At 37.1% G+C, this 16734-nt stretch overlaps 6 protein-coding genes across 8 annotated transcripts; 1 reads left to right on the plus strand and 5 right to left on the minus strand.

Annotated features, from left to right (window-relative positions):
* Positions 1 to 1560: 1560 nt before the first annotated feature.
* Positions 1561 to 3483, minus strand: LOC9321264 (putative F-box/kelch-repeat protein At3g17540). Its single transcript, XM_021033501.1, has 2 exons — positions 2273 to 3483; positions 1561 to 1887 (listed from the first exon to the last, which is right to left on the minus strand). The coding sequence occupies exons 1-2, from the start codon at positions 3431 to 3433 to the stop codon at positions 1852 to 1854; spliced, it is 1197 nt and encodes a 398-aa protein (XP_020889160.1). The 5' UTR covers positions 3434 to 3483; the 3' UTR covers positions 1561 to 1851.
* A 164-nt stretch (positions 3484 to 3647) lies between these two features.
* LOC9321265 (putative F-box/kelch-repeat protein At3g17280) lies at positions 3648 to 5712 on the minus strand. Its single transcript, XM_021033499.1, is given in 2 exon segments — positions 3648 to 3990; positions 4474 to 5712. Coding segments are annotated over 2 exon segments (1230 nt in total). The 5' UTR covers positions 5659 to 5712; the 3' UTR covers positions 3648 to 3945.
* Positions 5713 to 6072: 360 nt separating this feature from the next.
* On the minus strand, positions 6073 to 8683 carry LOC110230455 (zinc finger BED domain-containing protein RICESLEEPER 1-like). 2 transcript variants are annotated; one of them, XR_002333558.1, is made up of 3 exons: positions 8306 to 8683; positions 6324 to 8095; positions 6073 to 6268 (listed from the first exon to the last, which is right to left on the minus strand). XR_002333558.1 is itself a non-coding variant. In XM_021033469.1 (3 exons), the coding sequence occupies exons 1-2, from the start codon at positions 8340 to 8342 to the stop codon at positions 6453 to 6455; spliced, it is 1680 nt and encodes a 559-aa protein (XP_020889128.1). In that variant the 5' UTR covers positions 8343 to 8682; the 3' UTR covers positions 6073 to 6268; positions 6440 to 6452. The 2 variants fall into 2 exon arrangements, 1 of the variants encoding a protein (XP_020889128.1); XM_021033469.1 differs by having other exon boundaries at positions 6440 to 8095; positions 8306 to 8682.
* Positions 8684 to 8962: 279 nt separating this feature from the next.
* LOC9321266 lies at positions 8963 to 10237 on the plus strand. The gene is made up of 4 exons (XM_002883009.2): positions 8963 to 9092; positions 9177 to 9221; positions 9737 to 9834; positions 10007 to 10237. Exons 1-4 carry the CDS (start codon positions 9039 to 9041, stop codon positions 10083 to 10085), a joined length of 276 nt encoding a protein of 91 aa, XP_002883055.1. The 5' UTR covers positions 8963 to 9038; the 3' UTR covers positions 10086 to 10237.
* A 111-nt stretch (positions 10238 to 10348) lies between these two features.
* Positions 10349 to 14614, minus strand: LOC9319122 (probable inactive DNA (cytosine-5)-methyltransferase DRM3). Of its 2 annotated transcripts, none has more exons than XM_021033453.1 (10): positions 14521 to 14614; positions 14295 to 14373; positions 14073 to 14204; positions 13781 to 13877; positions 13576 to 13673; positions 13399 to 13495; positions 12749 to 12900; positions 12471 to 12570; positions 12203 to 12294; positions 10349 to 12020 (listed from the first exon to the last, which is right to left on the minus strand). In XM_021033453.1, the coding sequence occupies exons 2-10, from the start codon at positions 14295 to 14297 to the stop codon at positions 10650 to 10652; spliced, it is 2142 nt and encodes a 713-aa protein (XP_020889112.1). In that variant the 5' UTR covers positions 14298 to 14373; positions 14521 to 14614; the 3' UTR covers positions 10349 to 10649. The 2 variants fall into 2 exon arrangements, with proteins under 2 accessions (XP_020889112.1, XP_020889113.1); XM_021033454.1 differs by lacking the exon at positions 14521 to 14614 and adding an exon at positions 14446 to 14464.
* Positions 14615 to 14743: 129 nt separating this feature from the next.
* On the minus strand, positions 14744 to 16595 carry LOC9321267 (F-box protein At3g17320). Its single transcript, XM_021033511.1, is given in 3 exon segments — positions 14744 to 15433; positions 15435 to 15894; positions 15896 to 16595. Coding segments are annotated over 3 exon segments (1143 nt in total). The 5' UTR covers positions 16429 to 16595; the 3' UTR covers positions 14744 to 15283.
* Between the last annotated feature and the right edge of the window lie 139 nt (positions 16596 to 16734).

The raw sequence follows: 16734 nt of genomic DNA on the forward strand, positions 1-16734 counted from the left end.
TTAAACATTATTTAGTTATTTTTCTTTTTAATAATACTTTTATTTAAAAGCTATATAATTCAAGTCAATTTAAAAATTTCTTTTAAATGGTTCCCATAAAATATATATACATATATATTAAATTTGTATAGAGTTGAAATAATATTAATATTACAAATTTTTTATATAATTTAAATATTATAAATATTTTTAAAAATATGTAATATATATTTTTTGTTATTGAATAAGAGGATATTATGTGTAAGAAATGTAGAAAATAAGAGTTTAATATTTTTATTATGGAGTCGCAAAAAAAATCTTTTATTTCTATACATGTTATTCATTTATTAATAATAAAAGAAAACAAATCCTTTAAATTAGATATTAACTAAAATAAACGCACCATAATTACTTATTAAGTAACAACCAATAAATTTCACCAAAAAATAGGTAACAACCAATAAATTCTAAACGCAGTAATTAAAGAATGAGATATTAAAAAAAAATATCAAATAAGATATAAGAATCTTAAAATAATTGAACATCTAAATAATTTAATTGTTAGTGTCGATTTTAATGCCTTCATTAATGTGGATTTTTTTTTTACAGAGAAATATTTCCTAAAGATTATCACATTAATGACTCAGAAAATTAAAGAAGATATGAATTTATGATTCTCGAAATCGTATTGGTAATATCTTTAAGTAATATTTTTCAAATTTAAATAATTAATGCCAATGGTATTCATCCGTAAATAAGGTTCAACTCCAGGATTTATTTGCTAAAAGTCATTCAAAAATGTATATATAGATTATAACAATTTCTTGATTACTCAGGTTCCTCTCAGAAATTTCTTAACAACGTCTCACGCCATCGGAATGTATGAAACAAATAATCAAGTTCTTCTTGACAAATCTTGGATCTCTAAATAAAGTGTACCATTGTTTGCCAGTAGTTTGCAATTCTTTTAGAGATGTGGCAGGAACCCTAGAGAGTATTTAAGATTCTACTTCACTTGGAAGATCAGCAAACATCATTGTTTATTTATCTCTTGTGATTTCTCGTCTGACCTCCTTATGAAGAAAGAGACAGGACTGCAAATAGAAATTAGGGTTTAACAATTGGTATAAATAGAGAAGAGAGGGTATAATAGTCAATTAGCATAAGACTGCACTAATAATAGTTGCACTTGCATTTAGAGAAAAGCCTCTCGAAGGAAACGTGAGACAGTGTAAGGAGGATGGTCTCCAAAATTTCTCTATTATCATAGTAAGATTATGAATTTCTGTTAAAACTTCAAAGTCTACTTTCTCATGTCCAGGTTTCTTGCTAATCAAGTTTAGGGGTTTTTTTCGCGTTTGGTTTCTCAAATTTCATTTGATTTTTTATTTGCGTTTGTTGAATTCTCTTTCAATTTCTCTTCGTTACGGAGTTTGCAATGCATGATTTCACTGGGATTGACCAATGTTCCGAAATTACTCGAGGAAGTGCACTGTGGATTCTTCACAGTCAAGGAATATTTCTGCTACAAGAAACAGATTTCAAACTTCTCAGATAAGATTTTTGGAATTCTGTAGAAACTTCATTCAAGCATTGTGATCTCTGTCATTCTGTAAGAAACCTTAAAAGCAAATTCCACATGCGGTGAATGTGGGTGTTTTCACTATATTCCTTTTGCGTTAATCTGATATCTATTAGGGAATTTATCCGATCCTCAAAGTCAAATGAACTACAAAATAATTGTGTTTGCTTTACCCTCATAACCAAAGTAAGCCTTGTAAATCTCTAACATATGTTGAAGTGATTCAATCTTCCTTTACTCCACCACATAATTTGGATATGCGTTGGATTTGAGTTTCGCGTCAGATTGCGTTAAGGCTTCTTGCCAAGTTTGCCTCCCGTCCGTGCCTGTAAAACATAGCACACATAAAGAGATACAGTTAAAGAGAATTCTAACCCGAGACCATATACCGTAACGATATATACATATAAAAAGCTCTCTGGTTTGCATGACAAGAACACTATCCTTATGTGCTATGTAAGCATTATATTGTAAGACTAAATAACAGGGTATGAATCAACATCCACAATCCTTTAGTTTAGTTTCTCTATATGGGAAATGCTCTGTTATTCTCAATCAACATCCACAATCCAAATAGAAATTATTTGAGTAAGGTCATTAGATCACCAATCCAAATTCAAAAGCAAAGAATTAAGAGGAACAAAGTTTGACTAATCTCGTTCAAAGAAACATGACCACAAGGAAAAAACTAAGGTGATTCATTTGAGTTACCTCCTTTTCTCTCATTTTCTTTTTGCCTTTGGGTGAGGTTTTCTGAATGTGAACCAAATTTGGAGCATAACTGACGAAACATGGCCAGTTGAGAATTGATCCCTTTGTAACCTCTTTATAGACTTCTTTATAAAGATCCACTCCAACAATGTAGATTTTGGTCCTTTCTTCATCTTCCATGTCTGTATAACAACACACTGCCACTTTACTCTCCTCGTCCAAGAAGAAACTTATCACGCTGTTCACATATGGTAACGTAAATTTATCAAAATCCACTACTAGGAACTGGCTCCATGACAAGTCTTTGGCCTCATCAAACTTATTGGTCACCCATATCTTCATCTCTGATGAATTTCTATGAAGATTCTGATTCAACAAGGAGAGTTTTTCTTCCCTAACAAGTGATAGAACCGCGATATCTTCATAATCGAAACTCTGATACGGAAGAGGAAAACGCCCAAATCTCTCTGTTGTGAAATCGAAATACATCAAGAAAAAACCAGTTTCTTTGTCTCCACCAATCCAAAAAGTATCTCCATTCAAAGAAACGCCAGCAGAAAATATGCCCCAAATCATATCATCATCAAGAACCCTCCAAGAATCAGATCCAAAATCATAGATTTCAAACACAGCAACCCGGAGTTTCTGATCGTTGTAATAACGGCAAAGCCTCAAGATTTTGTAGCTATGGCAAGAAAATTTGCTGTTTACGTATCCAAGAGCATAGCTATCATCACGCCTGTAACACGTTCTAGGTTTGATACACCTTGTTTGACCCGTACATGGGTTCCAAACAACAAGTCTATTGTTCCCATTTGTGGTGCTGCTGATGCATAATACCAAACCCTCGCACTGAAAGATTGTAGATACTTTGACATCTTTCGAATCGCTTAGCCTGATGAGTTTACCTGAGAACTCCATAGATGCATCAACTCCGTCGTGAATTCCATGGCGATTGACGCTAATTGAGTGAACCCTATGATTCATCAGTAACATCACTTCCCTCGCTGATTTACCCAAGTTCTGCTTCACGAATCTCGGATCTCTGAACAAAGCGTGCCATCTTTTACAAGTAGTTTTCAGTTTCGTTAGAGACTTCGCCGGAACCCTGCAGAGTATTTCCGATTCCAAATCGTCTGGAAGATTGGGAATCTTCATCATCGTCCTTTTTCGTCATTTCTCATCTCAGCTCTCGACGGTTATGAAGATATATATTGGGCTTTTATTATTATAAGCCCAGTTTCGTTTTTCTTGGTTTGTAAGTTACGACGAAACGACAACGTTTCATTCTCTGGGCCAAATTAATTTGGTATTTTAGTGGCTGCTAATTTCCACATTTGAATTTGTAATAGTAATTATTATATGAAGACTTATGTTCAGGCTATTATATTCGTGTATATTCTGATCAGTCCAAAAACAATAAACTACTGACAAGTAATCTCAAAACCAATAGTAATGAAATTAACTAATCAAGATCCATCGACTAAATTTGATTTTGATTTGATTTAGAGTCCCCAAAACTAATAATATCAAGTCATCTAATTGATACTCATAAAATAGTCTATTGATATAAAATGATAGAGAAGAGAAGTCACACCGCAAGATTTGAATCTGTTTTTGATTTAAGTTTTACTTCGTTTTCTTCATGAGCACACACTGTCAGGTTGATCTGTTCAAACTCTTCTTACAACTTTTGTCAACTGCCAGGTTCGCCGTGCCTGTATAACATCACACACACACACGGGTCCAGTTAAAGATAACTCTAACCAGAAACCAAATACAATAAAGATATATATGTGTAAATTGTAATCTATAGCTCTATATGTGTAAATTGTAATCTATAGCTCTCAGGTTTGCATGACAAGAACACTATCGTTATGGGCTGATTGCTATGGTAAGCATTATATTGTAAGACTAAGGAACATGGTATGAATTATGGAGGCTTATATGCTTTAGTTTAGTTTCTCTCTATATATGGGCAATGCTCTGCTATTCTCAATAATCATCCAATCTCAACAGAAATTATTTGAGTAAGTTCATTAGATCACCATCATTCCAATTTCAAAAGCAAACAAGAGAAACAAAGATAAGTTCTATCAGCTAAATAGAAACAACCCCTACAATGATTGACTAATCTCGTTGAAAGGAACATGACCAAAAGGAAAAGCAAGAAAAAAAATAAGGTAATTCATTTGACTAACCTCTTGCCGTTTCCTTTTCTTTTGCACTTCGACTATGGGTGCATCTTTCTCAATGTGAACCAGATTTGGAATATAATTGACGAGAAATGGCTGATTGGGCCATGTTTCTGTTGAAACGTCTTCATAGACGAATTTATCTACATCTTCTCCAACAATGTAGATTCTGCTCCTATCTTCATCTTCCGTGTCTGGATCAGAACACACTGCATCAGAACACACAGCCACTCTTTTCTCCTCGTCCAACAGGAAACTTGTTACACTCGGTAGATTATCGTCAGCAAGATCCACAACTAAAAAGTTGCTCCACGACAAGTCTTTGGCCTCACCGATCTTAGTATCGGTCACCCATATCTTCATCTTAGAATATTTCAAACTATGAACCCTATGGTCGAACTGCTGTAACAAAGCAAGTTTCTCTTCTCCAACAACAGCCACAAGCACACTCTTATTATCATGATCCCTCTGAAAGGTAAGGGGCAGACATAGACGTGCAAATGTCTCCGTTGCGAAATCAAACCTGAGTATGAATTTACCCGTGGGGGTTTCTTTTTCATCTGAAGCATACCAGTAAGCACTTTCCTTCAAAGTCACACCATTACATTCTATGAAGCAATTTGCAGTGACGCCATCAAGACCCCTCCATGAACTAGAACTAAAATCATAGATTTCAGACTCAGGCATTTCGTGATTGTCATCGCAACACCTCAAGATTTTGTAGCTATCTAAAGAAGATGATTTGTTGTTACCACATCCTAGAGCATATATATCATCACTATTGTAACAAATTCTAGGTTTGATCCATGTGATTTGACCAGTACAGGGATTCCAAACTACGAGTCTACAGTCCATTGTGGCGCATAATAATAAACCGTCCAAGTGATGGATTCGAAATATTTCCAAATCTGAATCTTCGGGTATGGTGAGTGTACCTGTAAACCCCATGGATGCCCAACGGCCTTTTGGAATTCCATGGATTTCTACGCTAATCGAATAAACCTCATGATTCATCAGAAACACCATCTCACTTGCTGCTTTACCCAACTTCTTCTCGACGAAATCCGGATCTTAGAATAAACCGTACCATCGCTTGCAAGTGGTTTTCAGTTTCGGTAGAGACTTGATCGGAAGCCTAGAGAGTATTTCCGATAACAAATCGTATGGAAGATCGGAAATCATCGTCATCATCTCGTGGTTTCTGACTTCACTCTCTCGACGAAGAAAGACGGCAAATGGGAAATTAGGAAGATACCTATATTGTTTCTTATTGGGCTTTTATTACTTTTAGCCCAATATCGTTTTTCTAGGTTCATAGGTTAAGAAACGACCGCGTTTTATTATGAGTTTTTTTTCTCCAGTGAGCTTTTTGCAAAATATGTGTAGCTCAAGGTCAAGAATTCAGATTGGTATTTGAATACCTGCTTATTTAATTTCTATACAAAATTTTGAACCCTGTAACAGTCATTATTCTGAAAACTTATGCTCATGTTATTACATTAGTATGTATATTATTAAACGGATAAACGTTAATACTGTATTTTCTGTTTTTGATCTTTACCAAAAACAATAGTAATATTTTAGATGAATTGTTGACAAATAATATCAAAAACCAATAAATGATCATGACTGATCGACTAACATGTGATTTTTGATTAGAGCTCAGAGGTCATCAATCCAATAAGACAAAAATACCAAAAACAACGATAACAAGTTTGATCTAATCAAATCTTTCAAAATAGTCTTCGAGACAAAGGACAGAGAAGTCACTGCGAGGAGCCATTCCACAAAATTAAAGTACCTGAAAGGATAAAGAATAACATCAAGGAAACACAACATGAAATTCAGGTTCGAACCTTTACTTTGGTGACCAGAAACAAGGTTTGGTCAAGAAACTTCACACATCAATACTAGTTACTGATAAACAGAGTTATTGAGTTTTCATGAAGGCCCTAGCATTTAATGTTCTTACCAAAATGGCCATATCAAAGTCGTGGCCAGCTCTCGCAGCACATCATGGCGTTCACAAGTTTGGCCTCCATGGAGACGATAAAATCAGGACACTCTCTCTTGTCAGCAACATAAGCACGGTGCGATGTTCCACGAGAGATCGGAATGGAGAGAATGTCACGAGCTACTCTGGAGAGGATCGGGTACTTTGAGTTCTCTTCTCTCCACCATTCCAATGCATTGAAGTCCTTTTTCCACTCCATAACTGGTTCCTTGAGATATGAATCAAGTTCTGATTCTTGAAACTCCCTTGAAGATCCTTCAAACTTGAGAAATTCTTGAAACAAAACAAAATCCTTGTATCCATCAGGTTTCTTCTCCTCCTCTTCTTCTTCATCTTCTTCGTCGAACAAATATTTAAACAAACCACTGGAATTTGGGTTCATCGAAGCATCGGGACATTTTGGTAGTGGACTGATATCACTAGCTGCATAGCGAGCATATAGACCGCGTAAATAGTCCACAACAGTTTCAGCTTTTAAACCTTCATTGCTAACTTCATTCTTTGAACAGTAAAACTCAAGATACTTCATCTTGAACCGAGGGTCTAAAACAGAAGCAGTTGCCAAAACCAGGAACATATCATTCCAGTACTTATCAAACCTCTCCAATATCTCCTTGGCTTTGCAGAGGAAGTAATCATTATCACCGTTCTTGAGCTCTTCGTTTAGCATGACTTTTAGCTCTGCAAGAAGGTGGAAGTAGACATTAGATGTTGGATACTCTCCGTCAAAAAGCTCCTTTGCAACTTTATAAATGCAACCCGCGAGTTTGCAAAAAGTTTTAATCTTGATCCATTCTTCATCAGATGGTTGTTCATAATCCTGGTAATCTTCTTCCTCTTCAAATACATTCTTGGCTTCCATATCAACAGCTTTTTGCAGATTATACAACGTGACATCCCAATTGGTCGGTACCATTCTTCCCCAACCAACCAACATCCGAACACGTTCCATCAGCCATATGTTTATGTCCTTAAACATATCATCAACCATTAACCGGAAAATGTCAGAGCAGCAATAGATGAGGAACACACGAGAGTCGATCGGATTTTTCCCTTTCTCTTCTATCCATTTTCTAAAAGCATCAAACGCTTCAACACCAAGATCACCATAGTTAGGCATTAGAAGAGTCGAGACCTTGCTCTCAATCTCATAATCCAGAATAACATTCTTAATAGAATCAACATAAATGTCCTTCACACGCAATGACTCACGAGGATGATACCCCAAGATCCATTTCTTCATCTTCCAGTTTTCATCAGCGAAATAAGCGCTAATACCGATGAAATCCGCGTTCAAAATAGGTCCATCAATGTCATCACTTGTCCAAAACCATTCATAACAGAGTGTTAATTTCCCTTGTCCATCCTTGAGCATTTTCTTGACCTTGTCTTTACCTTCTTCGTGCATCTCCAGAACAGCGGTCTTGAGTTTAGAAGTATCGAGAGAAAAATCCGGGCACACGGTATGCACCATTTCAGTAATGACCGAGTTCTCGACAGAAGGATTAATCCCATAACCAATAGCAACCTTAGCCATAGATCTATAACGACGTTTCTCCTCCTCCAGAGCCCCATCATCTACAGAATCATCCAGCTTTTGTTTCCTCTTCATATCTAAAAAATCACCAATGATGCAATAGTGTTAAGACATAGAGACTGTAAATTCAATCCATATAACCGAAAAAGATACAGAGAGGTAGATTCACAGACACAACATTGTAAAGTTAACTAACGAAAGGGACAGAGATCAGAGTAAACCCTAGAAATTGGGATAAAATCCATAGAAAGAATCAGACTTTAGCTCTCTGGAGAAGAAATAAGAACCTGAGCTGGAGCCGGAGGCGAGATCAGCATCGTCCATAGCAACCTTGTTTGGGGGAGACGAACGGTACGGAGAGAGAATTAGGGTTTTTCGAAATAAAGGAAGGAGAGACGATTCCAGTTCTCAATGTTGCATCTATATCTAGGCTAGGATCTTAATTATGATTTTGGCGGGAAATTGCTACTAGAGTCTGAAGCTATTATCCACGTAGGATATTATTTATTTCTCTCTGGGACGATAAAATCTACGGTTGGTAACGCAAACAATGGACGGATGAGATTGCTAAGAATATTTAACTTGAAAAATATAAATGGGCCACTACTTATTGGGCTGTTTGTAAAAATAAACTCTAAAACGACGCCGTTTATTTAGTATGCTTTACCTCAGAATCTGAAAATCGGAAGCTGGGCAGCTGGTCACCGTTGCTTCTCTCCGTCTCTCTCAGGTAAGTGGATCTATTTGTTGTTCTCTCCCTCTCGGTCTCTGTTTGGTTTGAAATGTTTGAAAATTGATTTCATATATTTCTTCTCTTTAATTCAATCTCTCTGCCTTCTCGATCAACTCTATTTGAGGTGTGGACTAGAAAGACTAAGCTTTGCTCTTCTCCAGTGACTGCAGCTTTAGGGTTTAGGGTTTTTGGTTTCTGTGTATTTCATCGTCTCTTCTGATTGATCTTGTGTTCTACGTTATAGGAAAAGAAACTATAATTGAAGAAGCTCGAGATCTCCTGTGAAAATGCCGTCTTTGCAAACTTCTCTGCCTCCTGAACTCGCTAACAATGTGGTTAGGGTCAGTATCAATGTTCACATTAAACTTATGATTTGTTTTTTCGTTCCTTGATGCTATTTCACTGATCTATTTGTCTATTGGCAGTTGTACCGAGAATGTCTTCGTAGAGCTAAATTTATTGGTAAGCAGGTGAGGTTTATAACTAAATTGTTTCTCTGAGCTTTGGATATGAACCTGCTTTGTCAGACTCAGAATCTCTGTTGCTTTCGATGGGATTGTGTTTGGTTTGATTGCCATTCTTGGTTGTTGTATAATGTTCGGATAAAGATTTATCACTGTTCTTTATCTTCACATGTTTTTACTTTTAGTAACCTAGTAATTCAGAGAAAAACGTAGAGAGATTTTCATTTAGAGTCAGGATGCTTTGTCTTTGTGTCTTCACCCAGAGCTCGTGTCTATCTATACCTTTTTGAGTCGATTCTCTTGACCCACTTGAGGTAGTTATACCCGAATGCAGTTTGATTGAAGCTGAAATATGTATTGATGTGATGCAAGCAGAAAAGGTTGAGATTGATATTATCATCATTTGTGTTTTGATTCATCGAGAAAGAGATTTATGCCTTTCTGTTAGGATTATAGATATCCTGGAGTGGAGGAGATTTAGGAAGTGAACTTTGATATGTTTACACGTTTGTGTCTTGCAGCAACACAACACTGAGCTAGTGGTTGGTATGGTGAGGCAACAATTTAAGAAACACATGAATGAGACAGACCCTGAGAAGATTCAGAAGCTTAAAGATGAGTGAGTTTTCTTTTTTTTCTCCCCAAGCTCTTAGATCAGATGTAAAACTTGTTCGTTGAGGCATTTTACTGCAAAAGATGATGTTTCACACAAGCACACATACAGCTGCTTGAGATCATGTATTTGAAAAGTTTGGAATGACTCAACATTCTCTGATACTGGTATTTGGCAGTGCTGCTCGGGGACTCATCAATCACATGTTGTTTGAGTCAGCAAAGCTGACAGGAGGCAAGGTTAGCCAGAGATCCTGATGCAGTCTGGTTGCAGACTCTCCCATTGTTATTCTCTCTCTATCTCTCTAGTTCAATGCTTGTAGGCTAATAATGCAACTAAGTTGGCTTTAATAAAAGACTTGATCGAGTAGCTTCAGTGACTCGGCATTGATGATTTTCTTGTGCAATCAGTGAAGGGGTTCTCTACTTCAAATCATACAGTTATTTGGCTCTTGCTTAGATTCGTTAACAATTGATTTTGACGAAGATGAGTATGAATTAAGCAACCAACAACATTGAGCTAAAAAAGAAAGAATTCAGAAAAAGTGCTAATATTATACATAAACGTGAACAAGATACAACAACATTGACCACATGATTCACTGCTTATCTCTCCGAGAAGTAGCATAGCAAAAAAGTAAAAAGAAGATATCCCACGTTTCTATGCGGATTATGTTACACAGACTGATGCATTAAAGCATCAATTGCAAAAAAAAAACAGTTCCTGTTGAAAGTCTCCACGATTGACTGAATTACCTTCAGCAAAGACTCCTGAGATTAGACAAGTCTCTAGGTTCTTGAGGACGTAAAGGAGGCTCTTGGTCAACTTAACTCCATCATATCTCTGACACGTTTCGTGACACGAGCAAACTCGTTAAACAACGTATAATCAAATTCACAGGCTTCGCTATTTGAGATTTCTTTAGAGAGATCAAGTGGTGTTGATGGGTTCTGACAAATGACAAAGTCAAATCCCCCAAATCTCTGCACCAAAGTTTCCAGCTTCTTTGTCGTTAAGCTTTTGATTTCTTCAATTTGCACTAGCTCACCGGTTTGTCCAGAAGTCTGCCACCATCTTTTCAGTATGTTACGGCTCAATCCACAGGACTCTACAGAGACTACGCCTTTTAGATGGATTCCAAGGCGGTCCAATGCAATTTCCGCACCACCAATCCCGCTAAAGAGTGATAAAACTGTTAAACCTTCGGGAAACATAGACTTGAGTACAGAGAAATGGTAACCCAATGTGTCTGTTTGGAAGCAGTAATCAAACAACTTCAATCTTTCAGCCAATCTTCCACCACCGATGTTTGTGTGGTTCGTTGGATATCCCATAATGCACTCTAAATGTTCAGGCTCCACAGGTGAGAGGATGTTTGGAGCAATCCAAATGAGATTGGATGTGTGACAATGTCGAAGTATTAGAGTCTGGTCTTGTTGAGTAGGCTTTCCCCTGCATTCAGCTATACGGCGTCCAATTCGTTCACAGAGAAGAGTCACATCTTTCCTATTAGAACACGTGCCGCTATTGAAATGTTTTCTGATATCCCATTGCGGCCACCAACTCTTCATTTGTGGCATTGCGTCTTGTATAGTTAACCGAGGCTTTGGGAGGATATTGAACCTGTTAACAGTGGGAAGATTGTGCAGGTACCCTTCTGTCCTATGGAGCGCTGAACACAACCGAGTATCTACATGCTCGGGGTGAATTCCGAACAAGAAACCCGAGATCTTCGACCACCAGCTAGGAGATAGTTCACCTAACTGTCCATAGAAGAAATAAGGTCGTTTGGCTACATTTGGGCCAAGACTCTGGGACAAACGTGGCTGCATTACACTGGGAAATTCATATGTGTTATCTTTCCACTCATCTTGCATCCATGGGGTTTCCATAAACGAACTTGAGTCACCCATATATTCGGGTCTTAACCGTTTTCCTCTGTCATCGTGGTCAGTGTATTCCTCTGGATAGGCATTCTCATCCTCATCTTTTGGTCGCTTACCCTTCGAGGTCTCTCCCACATTGGCAGTGGCAGGGAAAGGAAAAGAGTCAATACCAGGATCTGGTTTTATATTAGCAGTGCCACTCGACGAACCCCCACAACCATCCTCTTTCTGGGCACCAACACCAACAAATCTCCAACTCTTTGAAAGACATGCACGATTCGCTGCAGGAGCCGCCGCTGAAACTTTCTACAGTGACACCAAATATTATTGAGTAAAACTCCAACAATTTCTTATTTTAATTAAGAGAAGAGTGTGAGATGGTTTCGGAGCAGTAGCAGCAGCAAAATCTCTAGTTTCAGCACTTCACTTCACAAGTGCATCATTTGAGGTCAAGAAAAAATTAATTAAAAACATTAGAGTGAACATACCTTTTCTATATCTTCAAGGTCATCATGGCATACAGCAGGAAATTCACCAGTAACAATTGACTCAGCAAGGACAGAAATCTGACCTTCTGTACCTGAAGAGGTGCACAATAGATTATATACGTTTGCAAAATAAATGATAGGATTTCTTTCACCCTAAAAGTATCATAATCAGCCCCAACAACATAAACAAGATACGTTTCATGTCTATATTGTTTCTTTCAGACATATAACAGTCTGGGATGAACAGATAAGTGCCTCAGTTGCTCACCTATCTTCTCAATTGCCATTGAAATTTCATCATTGGAGAATCCCATTTCCAGTAAATGCAAAGTCTTGTCCATTGTTTCAAACAACTGTTCGTTGGGAACCTGAATTTAAAGCACAAAACAAATATTAGAGGTAATAAGGTAATAACAACATGAACAATAAAGAATGAACACAAAAGAAAGGTAGTGGAATCTACTAAGGTGAACCAACAAAAGGACATAAAAGAAGAAAAAAGCATTGACAATAATATCAACAGCTAATGTCAAAAGCACCAAAGACCTCAGGTCCCCGAGCAGTAACTGGAGTGACATCTTCATCTTCTTCATTGATCTCAGCACCATCAAGTGAGTCTTCAGATTCTTCTGCATACTTTTCAGCTAATTGAGCAGCAACAATGAAGTCCACCATCTCATCAATTGGCGCGTCTTTACCTAGCACGCAGAACAAACAATCATGAAGAAAGGCTTTGGCGATAGGCAAAATGACAGCTGCTATCTGCATGCTAAGTTTCTATATAGCTTTGAATAGTATAAGTATCAATCTTTTAGAAACTATATACAATTTTTTAATACAGTCACAGGGGATGGATTTTCCACTTTAGCATTAATAAACAGCTTCATAATGTTATTTCTCTTTTCAGAGAGTTATACTATGACCTATAAGCCTCCTTAGTTTTGCCTATATTAAATGTCATACAATCAGAAGTTCCAGTATGAAGAGATGGTTAATCTATAAGGACAAAAAATATATATCGTGCAATAGTGAGAAATTTGGTCTTGCAATGTACACGAGGTCTAATCACTCAAAAATAACCTGAAAAGAAGAAACTCTAATATGTAAAACCATGAATAGACAAGGACAAAATGGTGTAACTTTGTAAGATGTTTCAAATTTTGAATGGAAAGCCAAAGTCATTGTGAATAGATTACCAAGCCTATCCAGTGCAAAGTCAACTAGATTTTCTGGAAACTGCATTGTTAGTAACGCAATCCTTCTACCATCAGTTTCGTATTCAATATCAGGTTCCTGTCAAAGAAAAGCAAGAAACAGTAAGAAATTACACAGAATGAAATACAAGACATGTGGATCACACATTATGCGTTTACCGGTTTGGGTTCCATTAGCCCATGAAAGCTGGTTCCAGGTTGTTCTGTTACAGTACTCTTAGTGAGAATCTCTAATAGAAATTCAATATCATCTTCACCTGGATGTGAAAAGGCAAACTCAGTAATCATACACCCCAAATGAAAGTTAGCATCCATAGGTAGTCTTTCGTAAAATAACAATTTTTTACAGGAAACTTTAGAATACCATTTTCATCAATTGCTTTCTGAACAAGAGTTGGGCAAAATCCCATCTCAATCAGCAATGACTTAACATTGCTTCCAGAAGAACTAGCAGCATTGTCCTGCACATCAAGTAGGAAAACAATAAGAACCTTCCTAAACCACTACTTGTTCTTTTACCTGTTGATTAGTATTTTTCAAAGATGTTCACAAACAACAAAAAAAAAACATTTTAAAGTAAAAAATGTAGAGACAGTGGATGTTTAAGAATCGAAGCCATTTGTGTCCTCTAGGTAAAGAAAGGTTAACAAACATACACCAATCTGGTGAGGGTAAGAGGTGTCGCAGGGCAATTCATAGTCCAAAGTCTCTGGTTTTGGAAACAGTATCTGCTCATTCCTTTCATGATTAGAGGAACCTCCATTTCCATTTCGTCTACGCAAATCACCCTGCAAAATTCCAGACAAAAAAAAAACAAATTGAAAAAGTGATTCCAGGCAAAAAGATAACAACAGTCCCAAAGTAGCCAAATTCCATACCATTTGAATTAAAAATCACACACAAAATCTCACGAGCAAAGTCCACAAACTCCAAAGCAAGAAAATTTCACATGAAAGCCTGCAGATAGATACCAGAGAGATTATTATGTCAGTGTCCCCAAATGAAAAAAAAAAAGAATTGAGCAGCTACTTGCTCATCGATGATTTGTCCCATAAACGGCAAGGGAGAAGATGAAATCAATAAAGCCCCCAAAATAGAACACACCTCGAACTAAGAGATTAAACCACAAGTGAAAAAGTAATTCCTGAGATTGCGACAAAGAGACCCACAGAGAGCGAGAGATAGAGAGAGAGGAAGAAGGTGCATGCCTGTGCGGTGGTCCGCGTCGGAGGAAAAGCTAGCTAACCAAGTAAGAAGAACTTGATCGCACTGTACCGTGGCGCGTGGACTACACTGCTGAGACTATGGTCAAATCTGAAACGAATTTATTCATTCCTTTTGAGCAGTCCGGTAGATCGAGCGCTTAAGTAAAACGAACGGTCCAGATCATAGAGTTTGGAACATAAGATTATAACTAGTTTCTGTTTAATATTTCAAGTTTTTAGATAATTTTTCAAAATTTGTAATGTTTTTAAGATGCTAAAATTTGTATAAGATTTATGTTTATACTTAAGAGTTAAATTAATTATATTAGATACGCAAGCAACGTGTAAAAACATCAAAACTTGATGAAAAAACCCAAGGAAACCTACTCTCCCAATTCCCAAACTTTGAGAATGATTGAATTTTACAGAGATAATTAATAGAATTCGAGTTATTTCTCAACAAAGATTATGTTTTCTTCGCCGAGTCTTGTTGAGTTTGTACTACTGTTAATGCAAGATTTTTAAAATATTTGTTTTGACTAATCTTCATCATCATCAAAGAACATGACAAAAGAACAAAGCAAGAACTAAATCATAGATTTTGTAAATGGACTAATTAATGACATGGTTTCTTCCTTTTGTTTCGTGCATGGTGTAAGTTGCTAGATTTGCACTGAACTCGGAACATAAGAGCACACAAGTGGAAAACAATATTTGTGGACAGATTCTCCGAGATCCGCTTCTTTGTCGTATCCATCCACTCCAACGATGTTGGCTGTGTTGCGACTGGACTTATGAACCCATTTGCCTTTTATCAAAAACCACGGCCACATTCTCCTCCTCATCAACGAAGAAAGTCGCAGCTCTAGCCGGGTCTAGTCTTATCTCATCTACTATTAAAAACAATTTGCTCCATGACACCGCATTTGGCTCAATCTTATTACTAATCCATATCTCTGTCCAATGTTGATGCTGACCTAACACTGCAAGTTGCTCTTCTCCAACAATAGATAGAGTTATAGTATCTTCTCTAAAAGGGTACTTAAATGGCAGAGGCAGATGCGGTCCAAATTTCTCTGTTGTAAAATCAAAACATAGTAAAAAACCAGGGATCTCTTCTAATATCTCAAAATGTAAGCTCTTCTGTCTTAGAGAAGACCAGTAAGTATTACCCTTGAGAGACACGCCATGTTGATCTATAGTCCAGTCGGGGGTGACCTCAACATCCTTCCATGAATTAGAGTTTAAATTGTAGATTTCAAACTCCCATAGTGGGTGTAAATCTCAAAATTTTGTGGCTACGATAAGAGTTGTTATTCATCTCGTACCCGAGAGCATACTTGTAGTAGTCCCATCTCTTGTAAGAAATTCGAGGTTGGACCCTTCTTGTTTGCCCAGAATAAGGGTTCCAAACCACAAGCCTAGAGTTGTCATTGGTGATGCATAACAACAAACCATCACAGTGACAAACTTGAGATATACTTATTCGATCAGCAACGTTTAGGCTAATAAGTTTACCTTTCTGCTTTATAGATGATTCAACGTTGTCATCTTTGTGAATTTCATCTAGATTGACGCTCATCAGATAAACCTTATAATTCATCGTCATGATCGCATGAAACTCCTTCGCCTGCTTCTTCTTTGGTTCTGCTTTTGCTTGACAAACCAGCTTCTTTGTAAAGCTCCGATGTTTAGTTAAAGTGTTCCACTTTTTGCAAGTAAATCGTACTGCTCTCAGAGATGTAACTGGAACCCTAGAGAGCACCTCCTCTGCCAAATCCCTAGGAAGATCGGAAATCTTCGTCATTGTTTTAACAAATATCAATGAAATGGAAATTAGGTCGTCCTTGTTTCAATAAGGATAGACGTACGAAATGGTGATTAGGGTTTTACTTCCACGTTTTCAATCTTTTTATATAGAGACGGTTCAGTCAAATAAGTTAATACTCGCTCTGGTTTTTGGGCCCGGGAAGACTATGGTGAAAAGAAACGATTTTGATCCTGTAGGTTTACGAAAGCCTTATTGAGTTTGTTACAAACTCAACATAGTGCCTTCGTATTTGATGCTGAAAGAGAAAACACCAGTCGCATACATTAGTATTGCATGACAAAC

This window comes from Arabidopsis lyrata (genome assembly GCF_000004255.2).
Source record: "Arabidopsis lyrata subsp. lyrata unplaced genomic scaffold ARALYscaffold_3, whole genome shotgun sequence".
Classification (NCBI taxonomy): domain Eukaryota; kingdom Viridiplantae; phylum Streptophyta; class Magnoliopsida; order Brassicales; family Brassicaceae; genus Arabidopsis; species Arabidopsis lyrata.

Coding starts and splice junctions, on each gene's coding strand:
- LOC9321264 (XM_021033501.1), bottom strand. CDS start 3,433: ATGATGAAGATTCCCAATCTTCCAGACGATTTGGAATCGGAAATACTC. Junction 1,888..2,272: donor AGAAAATGAGAGAAAAGGAG/GTAACTCAAATG, acceptor TATGTTTTACAG/GCACGGACGGGAGGCAAACT.
- LOC110230455 (XM_021033469.1), bottom strand. CDS start 8,342: ATGGACGATGCTGATCTCGCCTCCGGCTCCAGCTCAG. Junction 8,096..8,305: donor CGCCTCCGGCTCCAGCTCAG/GTTCTTATTTCT, acceptor GTGATTTTTTAG/ATATGAAGAGGAAACAAAAG.
- LOC9321266 (XM_002883009.2), top strand. CDS start 9,039: ATGCCGTCTTTGCAAACTTCTCTGCCTCCTGAACTCGCTAACAATGTG. Junction 9,222..9,736: donor CTAAATTTATTGGTAAGCAG/GTGAGGTTTATA, acceptor TGTGTCTTGCAG/CAACACAACACTGAGCTAGT. Junction 9,835..10,006: donor ATTCAGAAGCTTAAAGATGA/GTGAGTTTTCTT, acceptor GGTATTTGGCAG/TGCTGCTCGGGGACTCATCA.
- LOC9319122 (XM_021033453.1), bottom strand. Junction 13,674..13,780: donor GAAAGCAATTGATGAAAATG/GTATTCTAAAGT, acceptor TTTCACATCCAG/GTGAAGATGATATTGAATTT. Junction 12,901..13,398: donor CTTTGCACTGGATAGGCTTG/GTAATCTATTCA, acceptor TCTGCGTGCTAG/GTAAAGACGCGCCAATTGAT.